At 39.5% G+C, this 14440-nt stretch overlaps 2 protein-coding genes across 3 annotated transcripts; both read left to right on the top strand.

The window, feature by feature from the left end:
* The first annotated feature begins 4716 nt into the window (after positions 1–4716).
* On the top strand, positions 4717–7351 carry pus1 (pseudouridine synthase 1). The gene is made up of 6 exons (XM_072372252.1): positions 4717–5036; positions 5236–5456; positions 5550–5687; positions 6034–6136; positions 6237–6937; positions 7026–7351. Exons 1-6 carry the CDS (start codon positions 4982–4984, stop codon positions 7056–7058), a joined length of 1251 nt encoding a protein of 416 aa, XP_072228353.1. The 5' UTR covers positions 4717–4981; the 3' UTR covers positions 7059–7351.
* A 480-nt stretch (positions 7352–7831) lies between these two features.
* On the top strand, positions 7832–13175 carry noc4l (nucleolar complex associated 4 homolog). Of its 2 annotated transcripts, none has more exons than XM_072372103.1 (15): positions 7832–7998; positions 8110–8230; positions 8478–8584; positions 8875–8982; positions 9098–9247; positions 9330–9432; positions 9541–9575; positions 9668–9718; positions 9822–9933; positions 11079–11139; positions 11246–11356; positions 11470–11630; positions 11816–11904; positions 12060–12173; positions 12837–13175. In XM_072372103.1, exons 1-15 carry the CDS (start codon positions 7846–7848, stop codon positions 12954–12956), a joined length of 1596 nt encoding a protein of 531 aa, XP_072228204.1. In that variant the 5' UTR covers positions 7832–7845; the 3' UTR covers positions 12957–13175. The 2 variants fall into 2 exon arrangements, with proteins under 2 accessions (XP_072228204.1, XP_072228203.1); XM_072372102.1 differs by having other exon boundaries at positions 11470–11633.
* Positions 13176–14440: the final 1265 nt, after the last annotated feature.

The raw sequence follows: 14440 nt of genomic DNA, 5'->3' as shown, positions 1-14440 counted from the left end.
TTCAATACTTGAACCTGACGAGAGAATCTGATATTCAGCTTGATTCAAAACTGAAACTAAAAACTGAACATAGTCTCCAAATTATTGGAAGGATGGACAGTTGTCACTAGATCGACTCACAGAAAGTTTCAAAGGACTGTTTTTGGTTGTAGACATGAATATGTATAGCCTAAAGCAGTGCTACTCAGCTCTAGGCCTCTGCCCTGTATTCTTTAGTTGTTTTCCTGCTTCAGTACAACTTTCATTGAAATTAAATGGCTCTCCTCAACAGCTTGTCCTCAAATTCTGCACAAGCATCCTAATGACCCAATAGTTTGAACTAACATCTATGCAGGGCTCCAGCCTCCGAGGAGCCAAGTTGAGGAACACTGGCCTAAAGAATCAAATGGTCACTTTGTATGATAAAATCTGTCTTCAATCAAAACTGCACACTGAAGCTGAAGAAGAAGCTATGTGTTACTGAGTCAGTTTTATCCTTGTCTTATTGGTTTAGGTTTTATAACCTGGAAAACAAAAACAAGTGGAGGGCAGATCCTAAAACGAGCAGCAAAACTAGGAGCTTTGCAAATGATGTTTAGATCTACTTTGACAGCTTGCTTGGTGATTTGTAGAGCTCATTTCTGACAGTCAAACTTCAGATGGTACATCTCAAGAGACTGAAGATCACAACAACTCAGGCTTTATTTTTTGTGAGACTACAGGAGATGGCTGAGCTTTACTACTTGTAAGCAAAAGATATGATTAATGTCACATGATGTTTCTCAGTGAAATGCAATTGTAAATGAGAAAACTAAATAAATGAAATAAGGTTTGGCTCTAAAGATTTCACCAAATGACGTATGAGAGCATTTCCAGGAAATATAAAGTAATTAATGGGTCTCGTTGAAATACACGTGGTGTCACGTGTTAACAGTACATTTTAAGATGATTAGAACTGTTTATTTTTGGTTGCACTATGAGATGAGCAGCAGAATTGCACATTGGGATAATTATTTGAGGTATGCATATCATGTAGGTTCATTTTCACCCTGTCTTTCCGATCTGTTCTTTCATTTTTGATTCAAGATATGATTCAGAGGCCCCTCTGACAAGGCGTACAATATTTCATTTGCCCTAATTCTTGGCAGCAAGACTGGTCTATAATGATATGAGCATTGTGATAGGATATTCTATCCTGCTTAAAGTAACCATGGTTATAGAATGATGCACTTCAACAATACTCAGTTAGGCTACTTAATTAATGAGTGTATGTGACTAAAAGACCCAAAGTGAGCCAAAAAACTTCCTCCGTGCCTGAATTTTTTTTCTGTTACGCAACTGGATGAATTAATATGTTGCTTATAGCCTCGAATTCCTCCAAGCTGAGTCTTTATCTGACAGCTGAGGCAACCTGTCTAGTCCTCTGCTGCTGCGGCCCATTTGCTTCACAGCTCAACATGCACAAGAGATACTCCCCCGCATACCTTGGTTGTAACAAATGATTATTTGAGTTATCGCTGCCTTTCTGTCAGCTCAAACCATTCTATCATCGACTCATTTTAAACCAGCGGACAAGCCCTCACGTTCTGTGTTTTCGTTTTTAATCAGTCTCTGTAAACCCTAGAGATGCTTTCGTGTGGAAACACTAACAAACCTGATGCCTGTTTTATGGCCCAACTCATTTTGATGATATTCACATACCAAAGAGCACTGAGTCTGAGGGGGCTAAATGGAAGTGACTGATTAGTGTACAGTCCTGTATGGAATTATTGGAATTGAAGTGTAGCCTTTTAAGATCTCCAGAGATGAATTCAAATGAGCTATTTCTGAGAAATAAAAACAATAAATCAACATTGTTGATAAATGAGAAGTAAGTGATGGTTTTACTGTATTAAAGGGGGCTGTTTGTTTCCAGTTTCTTTTCAACCTCGACAACAGTCTGTGAGCATCAGAAATGCAGTAATCAAGAAATATGCAATTCTAAAGGCTTAAAGGCAATCATTAAAGATTCCAGAGTCCCTGTTAATGCCTTGTAAAATGTTATCAAGAAGTTCTACAGTTATAAACCTGAAAAGACACTGAGGATGGAATGCAAAATAGAAACTCAGTGATAGAGGGTTTGTGTGGATTGTGGGAAAAGCACCATGCAAGACATGTAAAGATCCCTGGCCTGACCTCAATGGGTGGCTTTATCCCATATTAAAAGCTGAACAATGAATCAAGTAGAACTGTATTGGTGGAGGCAAAGAAGGGCACCACTTTTTGAAATTAAGTCATATAAGGCAATTTTTTGCTGAAACCTTTATAGATAAGTCACAGTCTCTTTGAGACAATGGTCTTTGGACAGCAGCAAACAAATGGAATCCTCTTTGAAATACAGTGGACCAGCTTAAAAATTCTAATAATAGACGAAAAGAGAGTTTGTATTTTCTTTTCTTTTTTTTTTGGGTGACAGTGAGCGTGTGTGTGGTAGTTTGTCTCATTTGTCTCTGTGTGGCCCTGTGATGGACTGGCGACCTGTCCAGGGTGTTTATGTTTATGTATTTAGCTGACGCTTTTATCCAAAGAGACTCACAAATGAAGATATAACAAGCTATATAAAAAGATAACAATAAACTACAGAGAAGGAACCCACTAGTCCGACTCTGTCAGAGGTGACAGAGTAGAGATAGAGTGCAGGCATAGAAGGAAGTACAGAAAGATAAAATGCAGAGATAGAGGGGGTAGGTAAGTACAAGATAAGTGCTAGGATAGGAGGTGCTCTCTGAAGAGCTGGGTTTTCAAGAGTTTCTTGAAGATAGACAGATAGACAGGGACGCCCCTGTTCTGGTAGTGCTCGGTAGGTCATTCCACCATCGTGGAACGACACATGAAAAGAGTTTGAATTGTCTTAGGTGTGGTGTAGGCACTGCTAGACGACAATCCTGGGACGAACGGAGGGACCGAGTTATGACATAAGCCTTTACAAGAGCATTCAAGTAGATGGGAGCCGTTCCATTAAGCACTTTGTAGGCTAACATCAGTGACTTGAATTTGATGCTAAGGGTAGCCAGTGGAATGTACCCCGCCTCTCGCCCAATGATGGTTGGATGGAAATGAAAAGATTTTTTAATTAAGAAAATAAAAATGAAGGTTATATTGTGCCATGAACCATTACACATTAGATATTCTGGTGAAATCAGGAGACTTTCAGACTATCCCATTGAAATCCTTTGTTGAGAGTTCTGAAACCAAATAAGACAATGATTCATTTTATTGTGGTGTATTTTTTCTTTTTTTTTTGCCATTATCCGAAAACCTTTGCGAATGATTTGTTAATTCAGATTTTTCAGAATTTGCTTTTGTTTCTGAAAACATTCAAAATGATGTGTTTGAAAATTCAAAGGTGCCAACAATAATGATAATAAAGCTGTGATAATTTAACAGAAAAGTGAAAGCTGCTTTATCTAGCTAAAGCTGATCAGATGCGCCACAAAACCTGAAGAACCCCTGTGTGACACAGAATCACCAGCGTCCAGTGAGACAAACATTTGTTGCTGAATGGGCACATGACTTATGTGATTGTGTCCAGCAAGGTCCTTTTCCCATAACATGTCTATGTTTGGCATAAAACCACTTGATCACCTTATAAGGTGATAAGAAAAAGTTAAATTGTCTAAGGACATCCCATGATGAGACAGTTAGTAGTATGGCCTCTTGGCAACCAGTAGCGGTCCTTGTTGGGATGTCCTTGAGAAAGACATAAACACTTCTCTTCCCTGCAAGTAATTAAGTTCTTCGTCACAATAATTTGACTTAAGTGTTTATCCAATTGTGTGACGGTTCCATGAGTCACAGCAAATTATAATCAGTGGCTACTGTAAGTTAAAAATGCACAATGTATTGATATGATAAAGACTTATGATAAGCATCGTGCCATATTATTGTTATATACAAGCCTGTTGACACTGTATGAAAAAAAAAAGCAGGTGAGCAGGTGTGTGAATGTATATATATTTTCAACAGTAACAAATTCTCTTGTAGTTAATTTGAAGAGACAACTCAGAAAGCATCAACAATAAATTTCCTATTCCAATTTACAGAATCGTTTTTCCATAAATGGGATTTTGCTGCACTCAAGTGGACAAATACACTATTACAGATTATGTTTCCTCTGAATTCCCCGCAAAATTTTGCAGGAACAGCGAAGATTATGGTACAGTTCTAATGATCGGTTCTGACATCCGTTTTAAAATCTGATTTCAGATTAACCACTCCGCGGTTTGCAGCTCCATCAAACGTCCTTAAGAAAGACAATCTTTTACGCACGAATTGTCCATTTTTTAGCTTTCCTTAAAAAAATTATTATTTTTTTTTTGACAACGAGGTTCAGATGAGGTTCAATATATATTCAGTCCACGGAGAAGCTAAATGTAACAATTAATGCGCCACACAGTTTGAACTCAACAGCAAACCAAATAAGTATGTATTAAGAGGTTAATCGGATATTATATTAGCATGCTACCCACTGAACAAAATAAGCATTACATAAAACACTCGAATCTGTAAATTAGCTCTCTGTTCAGTTTATGGGGTTTTGCAAAGTAACTTTCATAAATTCGGACGCTCTTAGTAAGTGAAAATAAACAAAAAGCACTTTCAACGAACCTTTTAAACCCTTTATTTCAAGTGAACGAGACCGCTCTCGCGTACGCAAGGAAGAGAACAAAACAATTCTCGCGAGATTGATACCGGAGGTCGAAGTTGACAGTGCCATGTGTGACTGTCTACTGCTTCCACTACAGGAGATTTTCGTTGAATTCAGCAATAGTTTTAGTCATTGTGTTGATGGTTACGGTCATAGCAATCGCTATTCGTTTATGTTTAGCTTACGGACGCTTTCAGCTTCGTTTTTATTTTATCGAAATATCCTGTGATAATTCGTGCTAACTTATTTATTTGAGTTTATGGAACTGTGTGCATCTCCTAGCTGCAGATTCTTCTCATGATTCTTTAGCGTGACATGTTTGAAGTCCGACCACTGATAAGTGCCTTGAGACAGACGCTTCAGAGAAACGGTGAGCCGATTCTTGTGTTGTTTAGTTGGTTTGACCTTTGTTTACCGATGTCATGCCAAGGTGGTTATCCCTGATGTGAGATTTCTTGTTTACACATGTGCAAAAGCTGTTTCCTGTATTATAAAACTTTAATCATGCCACGTAACACAGAGTTGGTAGCATATGGATGTATTAACGCTGATTCCTGCTACTTGCACAGGTGGTTTCATAAAGTTGCTGTGCACGATGAGCGAAGGATCCACAGATCAGCAGACAGCTAAGCTATTAAAAAGGGCAAACGAGGAGAATGAGGATTCTGCTGAGAGAGCCACTAAAAGAGTGAAAGTCGACGGGGAACACACAGAAGATGACAAGAAATATCCAAAGAAGAAAGTGGTTCTTCTTCTGGCGTACTCTGGAAAGGGATATTATGGAATGCAGGTACAGTCTGTGGCTGTGTGTTTTCCTTATTTTCAGCCCTTATTTTCTAAATGTATTTACATTGACATGTTTTTTTTTTTTTTTAATTTTCAGAGAAATCCTGGAAACTCCCAGTTTAGGACCATTGAAGATGATCTGGTCACTGCCCTTATTAAATCTGGTTGCATTCCTGAAAACCACGGCGATGACATGAAGAAAATGTCCTTCCAAAGATGTGCAAGGACAGATAAGGTTTGTGTTCACACGGTAGATTTGTCTTTGCACTGCACTCACGTGTTGGAGGAAAAGAAATGAAGATGTGCTGACACAATAACAGATAAGTAGTTTTAAGTGTTTCCATTGGGATGCAACCAGCATTGTCATGGCAATACTTGTATTAGTACAACTATTGGTCAGTTGAGGTTTAAACTGTTGTATGCATGTCTACATGCTGCCTATGTGTTTATGGTTTTGCAGGTTTTTGGGATTATTATGGGCATATGATGTACAGTATGAGTTTACGCATATTTATTTTGCATATGTACTGGTATGTCACTGACAAAATGCATTGTTGTTTACGTATGTGAAAATTCTTTAGGGTGTGTCTGCTGCAGGCCAGGTGGTGTCTCTGAAGTTGTGGTTGATCGAGGACATCATTCAAAAAATTAATCAACATTTGCCATTGCAGATCAGGATACTTGGTGAGAAGCTGTTGAAATGAGTTAAATATACAAGCCCAGGATGTTTGTGCAATGAATGCTAAATTTAAAAGATACCCATTTCTTATTTTCATACCCACAGGATTTAAACGGGTGACCCAGGGTTTCAATTCCAAAAACAACTGTGATGCACGTACATACTCCTACATGCTTCCAACTGTGGCCTTTTCCCAAAAAGACTATGATATAGGGAATATAGCAGCCTTTCGACTGGATCCAGAGACAATTCAGAGGGTGAACCGGCTTTTTGCCCTCTACAAAGGCACCCATAACTTCCATAACTTTACCTCCCAGAAGGCTCCACATGACCCCAGTGCCCGCCGCTACATCACAGAGATGTCCTGTGGAGAGCCTTTTATCCGCAATGATCATGAGTTTGCAGTGATCAATGTTAGAGGTCAGAGCTTTATGCTGCACCAAATTCGCAAAATGATTGGCTTGGTGATTGCAGTGATAAAGGGTTATGCGAAGGAGGAGGTAATAGAGAAGAGCTGGGGACCGGATAAGGTGGATGTTCCCAAAGCTCCGGGACTTGGGCTGATCCTGGAGAGGGTGCACTTTGACCGGTACAACAAACGATTTGGAGGAGACGGCCTGCATGAGACGCTGGAATGGGATTGTGAAGAGGCGGCAATTAAGGCCTTCAAGGAAGCTCACATCTACCCCACCATTGTTGAGACAGAGTGTCAGGAGGGCTCCATGGTCAGCTGGATGTCCACACTTCCAATTCATGACTTTGAAGGCACAGCTGCTGAAGCACGAGACAATAAGGATGAAAAACAGGTATCTGGAAATTAAGATATTAATATATTCAAAATAGGCAATCAGTCGTTGTGTATTCTAATTGGTTGTTTCTCCCCTTTTTTCCCAGGAAAATGCAGATGAAGGGAACAACTCCGATTAGGCGGTGCCCTCTGCAGAGAAGAAATCCATTTTTCTCATTAGAACATTTCCTTTGTTGGCTATTTTAATGTTATTCAATCATATTTTTCATTTAAGGTTGTTATCAAAGCAACATAATAAAGCCTCTGTTCTTTATGGCAAATCGATTGTTTCCTGATGTTCATTTCACACTGAAATAAATATGGATGCCTCGTCAGTTTGATGATGCTATGGCAGTGGTAACTACATTAACGTTAGCTGTTTGACTCTTGTAAATTGTCCTGTGAATTTTATCATATGAGGATTATGGAGTTCTTCTCACTCAAATATCTTATATCAGTTTTTTGGAAAGACAACTGAAAGTACAATGTTTAAGGAGTAATTTTCACTTTTTATCTCTTTATAACTGGGGTTGATAATCAAAGGCCTTAATGTCAACAAAATATTTATGTCCTGTACACATATGTCATTAAATCCAGGCTCCTTCTAAGATGATACTACTCAGAAGTGTTGACAAGGATACCTTTTTCTTCCGTTAATGTTTAGGCCAAATGCTGCATTCAATATCTCAGGATTTAGTAAAGTAGAAGACATGCCTTTAAACTGTGATAGCCTTTACCTGGAACAGGATGTGATCAACACTGTGCTGATACTAATTCTTACATGTCATATTTTTTAAATGTCTATCCTGATTACTGTGTTTAATTCATGCAAAATAGACAGAGGATTTATGACCACTGTGATGCGTGGGATCTAGTCCTTTTCTCCTATTCTCGAGAACACGTAAACGCAGCATCGAGTCAGTAAACATGGCGCCGGCCAAAAGACGCAACGTGAGTTCGGCAAAATCATCAGAACTTCGTGTAAAAACAGCTAAAATTGACTTGGATAGTATCCGTGAGCGCATACTGGAAAGCAGAAAACACGCCAACGATGTTTTTGACATTCTTGAGGTCCTCCAGGTATAAAAATCAAGCATCTAAATTATATTTTCTGCACCACCTACTCTGTATATACAGCGTGGCTAACCTTAGCGTGTCTGTATGTGTTTGTGTTCTTAATGTTTCATACAGTCAGAAAAAGAGAAGGATGTTCTTGGTGCAGTCGACGCGTGCAGTAAGTTGTTTTACACATTGCTGGAGAGAAAAGAGCTGTTCATAGGAAAACTCCCCGAGGAAGAGGAGGCGTTGAGTGGTGAGTATTGGTTAATAACTAAATGTAATTAACCGTAATTAAGAACCAGCGTTGCTACACCCGAAGCTCGTGAGACCTACGACTATATAGCCGAGAAATTGGCTCCTAATAGAAAGCATTCCCAGCTAAACATCAGGTCTCTGAAGGATCACTCATCTGCAATAGTTGGCTGACATTGGTTGCACACTGGTATTGAACCTTTAAATGTGGTGTTAGTCAGGCGTGTCTGTGTCCTTTTGTGGTCCAGGAGGGTCCAGTGCTGAGGAGAAGTACCGGATTTTCATGCGACACCGTTACAACAGCTGTGTGGAGATACTGCTGGAGCATCTCAACCATGAGCTGCATGGAGTCAAGGTGAGTTTGCTTCGAATGTACACCTTGTAGTCACAAAAATGACAATCTTTCTGCACACAAAAGAAGCCACACTATGTGTTTTGGCTCTTTCCATTCAGTGTGCGGTGTCATTTTATGTATTTGCTGGTAGCAAGTGATAACTGTTGCAATTAAGTTTTAATGTGGTTATTACTGCCAAAAGCCAATTTTTAGCTGCCATTCACCACAATGCTGTACTTTAGAGCCTAAAGAACAAAAATGACATTAATTCTAACCTTTCAATGTCATTGTTATTGAATGTTTGAATACAGGAAAGTGCCCTCTGTTGCTTGATGAAATTTGCAGCAGGAGAAGGACAGTACCCTCTGGAGGACTTGGACTGGAGTGAACATCACATCTTCCCAAGGGAACTGCTCCAGGTAGAATATTTGTGCATCTGTGGTCAGAACAGTGAATAATGCAGATTTTCCATCTATTTCTGCAAGACCGAAACCTTTTTGAATCTTGTGATGTTTCTGTTTTTGTTTTTGTCAGGCAGTGGTCGACAACCTTTTGTCAAAGACCGCAGACAACACCCTGCTGATCTCCAGGTTCCAGGAGTTCCTTGAGATGGACGATTTGCGCTACTATGTAATGAGCTCCATTCGTGAGAATGTGGCCAAAGTCATGGACAAAAACAAAGGGGTAGGAAGGCATGACATGGAGGATTTAATTTTTTTCTTTCATGTATGATATTATCTTATTGCTGCTTGCTTGTTCCTCTTAGGCTGTGTTACCTGTATATCAGAACAATGTGTTCACTCTCATGTCCAACATCAGTATACCAAGCCAAGAATCAGAGCTAACCAACTTTATGGTGAAACGTGAAGGTGAGAACTGTTTTTATTTTGACGATGTCAGAAAGCTTTTTGATGTGATTATGCTTCACTGTGTAGTGAGGAAAAAACACCCAAATGTTTCAAATTTCTCTTTTCTAGCCAAGCCCGAGGACTGGAAAGCTGCTAAGCTAAAAGTGAGTAGAATATATCCAATCTCACCTTCAGATGTTCATCTGCAAGGTTAGTGTGTCTCGAATTGGCAGTGAAATCCTCTCTCTTGCTACAGGACCACAAGCGTGCCTTTGAGAGGATGTGGCTTGGCTTTCTCAAACACAAGGTATATGTTTACTTCTCGACCAACACTTTCTTCTCCTGCTAACACATGCTTGGTCTCATTGATTTATTTTTTTCCTCTTTTTTTTTTCATCTCTCTGTCATAGCTGCCAAACGGCATGTATAAAAAAATCTTGGTGATCCTTCATGACTCAATTTTGCCACACATGAGCAAACCCACGATGATGATCGACTTTCTGACAGCTGCCTATGAAGTTGGTAAGTCGTGAATGCCTCTCTGCCGTGACAGCTCTCAGTTGACAGAGTTGAACTGACTGACTTCTGTGACAGAAGCGTGAAGACACTTTGACATCTTGTCTCTGGAATGTAATATTTCTGCAGGGCAAGGCCACAGTAGTAAATGGTGCTCGGATGCAAACTATAGCATCTTTTTCTTAGCTTTTCCAACACGAGGACAGTCTTTGATGAGTAACACAGTGATTGGTTGAACATGGGAAAGCAACGCCATATCTATCAACCCAAAACACTAATTGTCAGCTTTGTTGAAACGTCATCCATGTAAACAAGAGTTCTTAACATGAGCCTCTAAAAACCTAAACAAAACATAAGTAAATGCACGTGACAGAAAAACTGCAGTGTGATTTTGAGTCGTCACTTAAGTGTTCTTTTGTACGGTGAGCAGCCAGAGGAAAAGCTTATGAAGGTGTTTAGTCCTTAAGGGAACTTCTCAGTCCCTATAACCATCAGAGAATCCCTAGAACTGTCTCGTTCTTGCCAGATGAAGTTACTGTTTTATATTTGAAACTTGGTTGGATTACAATTATGTTTCATAAAAAACAACGCGTTAGACTTCAATTGTTTTTCTACTTTCCCAAGTCACTTTCACACCAAAAAACAACTCACTTACCAATGGCTAAAACATTACATCTGGTAGGCTTGTTTGCTTCTGCAGGTTTTGAGGCACATTGATGAATTCTTTGCCTCCACTGGTGACCTCAAAGTCAGTCGTAGATTCCATCTGGTTCCGCTCAAGCGGCCCTCAGACGTTGTTCAGTTGGCCCTTAGTTTGAAGAGGCAGAAATGCTGTTGACAGTTTTCTGAAAATGATAAAAATGATAAATATCTAACAGTATATCAGGCAATGAGCTGGTGGTGGGCGGGTAGTTAACAGGATGCAACAGTACTGGTGTGGGGATGCGATGGGGATTCAGTGATTCACCCGAATACAAATGAATTCAAAAGGAGGCCCCAGTTTTATTGCACTGGCAGATGTAAAGTGTCTGTAAGCACTGGCAGAGATTTGCAAAAAGGCTTTTTCAGAATTTGAAAGTTGGGTAAACAGCTTTCAGCCAGCACTACAACCTTGTGTGAGGTAACAATAACCCTGCTTTTCTGTTGAACAGGAGGCGCAATCAGTCTGCTGGCCCTCAATGGCCTTTTTGTCCTCATTCATCAACACAACCTGTGAGTGTGATGAAAACTCTTATTTGCTTACCTATAACCATTGCAGAGATTTCAGCTCTGAGACATTTTAATTGACATAAGTGCTGCATGTTGTGTGTGTTTACAGAGATTATCCCGACTTCTATAAGAAGTTGTACAATCTCCTCGAGCCGTCTGTTTTTCATGTGAAGTACAGGGCGCGCTTTTTCCATCTGGCCAATCTCTTCCTGAGCTCCAGGTAAGGTTCTACATCCAGCACTTCATAAAAAACGTTTACCACAGTTTATGCCCATGAAAACACAACATACATGTGTACACGGTAGCATATGTTACGTTTGCACTTGTCTCCAGTCACTTGCCAGTTTACTTGGTGGCTGCATTTGCCAAACGCTTGGCTCGTCTGGCTCTCACGGCTCCACCCACAGCCCTTCTGATAGTGCTGCCCTTCATCTATAACCTGATCCGTCGACACCCGTCCTGCAGAGTCCTGATTCACAAGCCCAGCACAGAAGGTGGTTAGAGACAATCACACTGCTGTTAATGACTGGGGCTCTCACAATGACACTTCATGATGTGACCTCGATTACATTTCTAATAATATATAAAGCATTTTGAACTAATTTTGTTGTGATATATAATCTTCTTCCACAGCTCAAGAAAGCCCTTTAAATGTATTTGGATTGTTTTCTGTTCACAGAGACAGAGCCTCTTGAGGATCCGTATGTAATGGATGAGGAGGATCCTGTTCACTGCCGTGCCTTAGAGAGCAGCTTGTGGGAGATTAAGGTGTGTGTGTGTGTGAGATGGCTTCAGATTCGCAAATGAATCATTTGTCAGCATTTTCTCATTTTCATTTGGGGAAAATGAGAGGAGGAAATGTCAGATATGATTAGTGGAAGACTTTGTAATGGCAACACATTTTCTTGTGTACTATATTGCAGACGCTGCAGAAGCATTACCATCCAGATGTGGCCAAAGCTGCTATGTTGATCAATACGCCCCTGCCAGAGCAAGAGGATGACATCAGTGAGGTGCTTGAGATAACGGCATTCGAGGTGATGAGACATGAAAATGAACTTTTCTCCTGTTTCTCAACTTCACTTTGATTCATTCAACTTTTTGATATTACCATAGAATAATTGCACTGTGTTGTCTGTCGGTGAATACAAAGTGAACAGATATTAACCTATAAAGCCGTTTTCACGTGCACATTGGAGTAGTGAAATGTTGTTGAGATGTTCTGGACCGGTGGCATGTGAGAACAGAAATGTCTGCAACATTGGCTCTGCACTTTTTGAGTTGCTTCTCCAACCAGACGTTAAATATCGGGAACATCGGTTTGAGGCAATGTAGGTATTCTAGACATTGGCTGCTGCTGCTGCTGTACAAGTGAGAGAGTGTGTATGTGTGCTTCCAACCTGCACAATGTTTTCCTCTCACTCCCCGCTATTTTGGATACATACAGATACACACAGGTCTCAGCAACACAACAAGGAGCCTCATCTGCTATTCTGAGCATTTTGTTAGGAAAGCGATATATACAGCATCACTTCCAAATCATGTGCTCTAGACAGATGTTCCCCTGCACCCCATCCCATGCTTGTGTGAACAGCAACTGTGGAAGAAGTCTGGACAAAAATCTCTGGTGTGCCTGTGTGAGACCAGCTTTGTAAATAACACCCAGTTATGGATAATATATCCTATTTCTTTACCCACAGTTGATGGAGAGAGACCTGAAGCAGCCTCAGATCAAGAGCATCCCACTGGAGTTTGAAATGGCCACGCAGCTACTGAAAGGAGGGGGAGATGTGCTGGCACAGCACTTTTCTCTAGGTTAAAGTTTAATAAAAAACAAAGGGTTGATATAACTGTGTGGAATATTTTTTTTTTAAGTGGTTGATCATTCAGGATGAATGATTTTAGCAGATTGGACTCTTCCCATGGATGTGCTCATGAAAAAAGTGGTTTTAGATCAGCACCAGCTTACATTGTATATTTTTTCCCCTTTATGATCGCTCTTTGATATGTGACAAATGTACATCAATAAAAATATTTCAGGGTCGTGGTTTTTTGAAAATTATTCTTTTTAGGCACTTTTGTGACAAGAGATCTGTGACAACTTAATTAGATTTAAGGGTTACATTTGCAATCTAAAGATTTGATCTATTTTCATATTAAAATGGTCACTGATTACTCGGTTACCCTTTGGGCCTTATATATAGTGCTTATATTCTGGTGTGTGTGTTATATTTAAAGCTGGCAGGGGACTAATGAAAGACATTCAGTGGACGACACTTTGTAAAATTGTCTGTGGAAAAGTGGCATTTCATACCATCAGAAATTCAACAGAAAAGGTATGAAAGTTAGTTGTTTGAAGAAGGATTATTTTCTTTTACCTCACAGATTTAGTTAACTGTAAGCTTAACCTTAGAAACGTTATCTATGATACTGATTTAGAACATTTTATGTTGATTTAGAACATTTTATGCTAACTAATCATTTTTTGTAAGTTCTAGGTTACTATTTGTGTAAAACAGCCTTAATCAGAGCATATGTTTATCTGCTTTAAAAAAAATGACACCCACCACACCTACCTTTATTTTGGAAAAGTACTCCTTTTCACATGAATAAAATTTGATGTAATTAGGGTGCCAGAAAACACGTGTTCCTTACATTGCTGCTTGTCATAACACTTGCCAGACAGCAGTGCGGGTATCTGATACTGTTTAAAAAGTAAAGCTTCGTTCAGACAAGTTACACTGGAACGCTTTGAACGCAGATGCTTCCTGAATTAAAAGTAATGAAGCCGTGTACAAGTTGTTGTTGTCGTAGCAGTGTACTATCCTCAGTGAGGGGGTAGTTGTGTGATGTTCTTATTTGTGGAAATATTATAACTTGTTGATTAGTGAAGATGTGAATCATATTCTGATGTGTAAATATTGAATTTGTTATTAATATAGACAGTGGGGCAAAATGATAAACATTTTCAGCAGTTGCTGATGCCTGTGATTAAGAAGAAAATCAACAAGAAACTACAGAGAATAGAATTATTATTAATGCTAAACTGTCTCTGTTGGATGTAGATATATCTAAGTCATGGTACAGTTTGGGGTACCTGTCATGATGATTTGTGAGAGATGTTTTTCTTCTTAATAAGCATGATTTAATGCTGTGCATTTAAAAAATCTATAGTTATATACTGGTGCAGTGAAGTTATACAAAGTACTGAAAAAGCTACAAGGTTGCAGCCATGATTTAATATAATGGAGCTGTTTTCCTCTCATACAGGTGAGAGGTTGTCCTTAAGTGTAAGCTGTTTTTC

This window comes from Leuresthes tenuis, unplaced genomic scaffold, assembly GCF_036924035.1.
Source record: "Leuresthes tenuis unplaced genomic scaffold, fLeuTen1.0.hap1 SCAF_19, whole genome shotgun sequence".
Lineage (NCBI taxonomy): Eukaryota > Metazoa > Chordata > Actinopteri > Atheriniformes > Atherinopsidae > Leuresthes > Leuresthes tenuis.
This window is presented reverse-complemented; position numbering and strand designations above follow the sequence as displayed.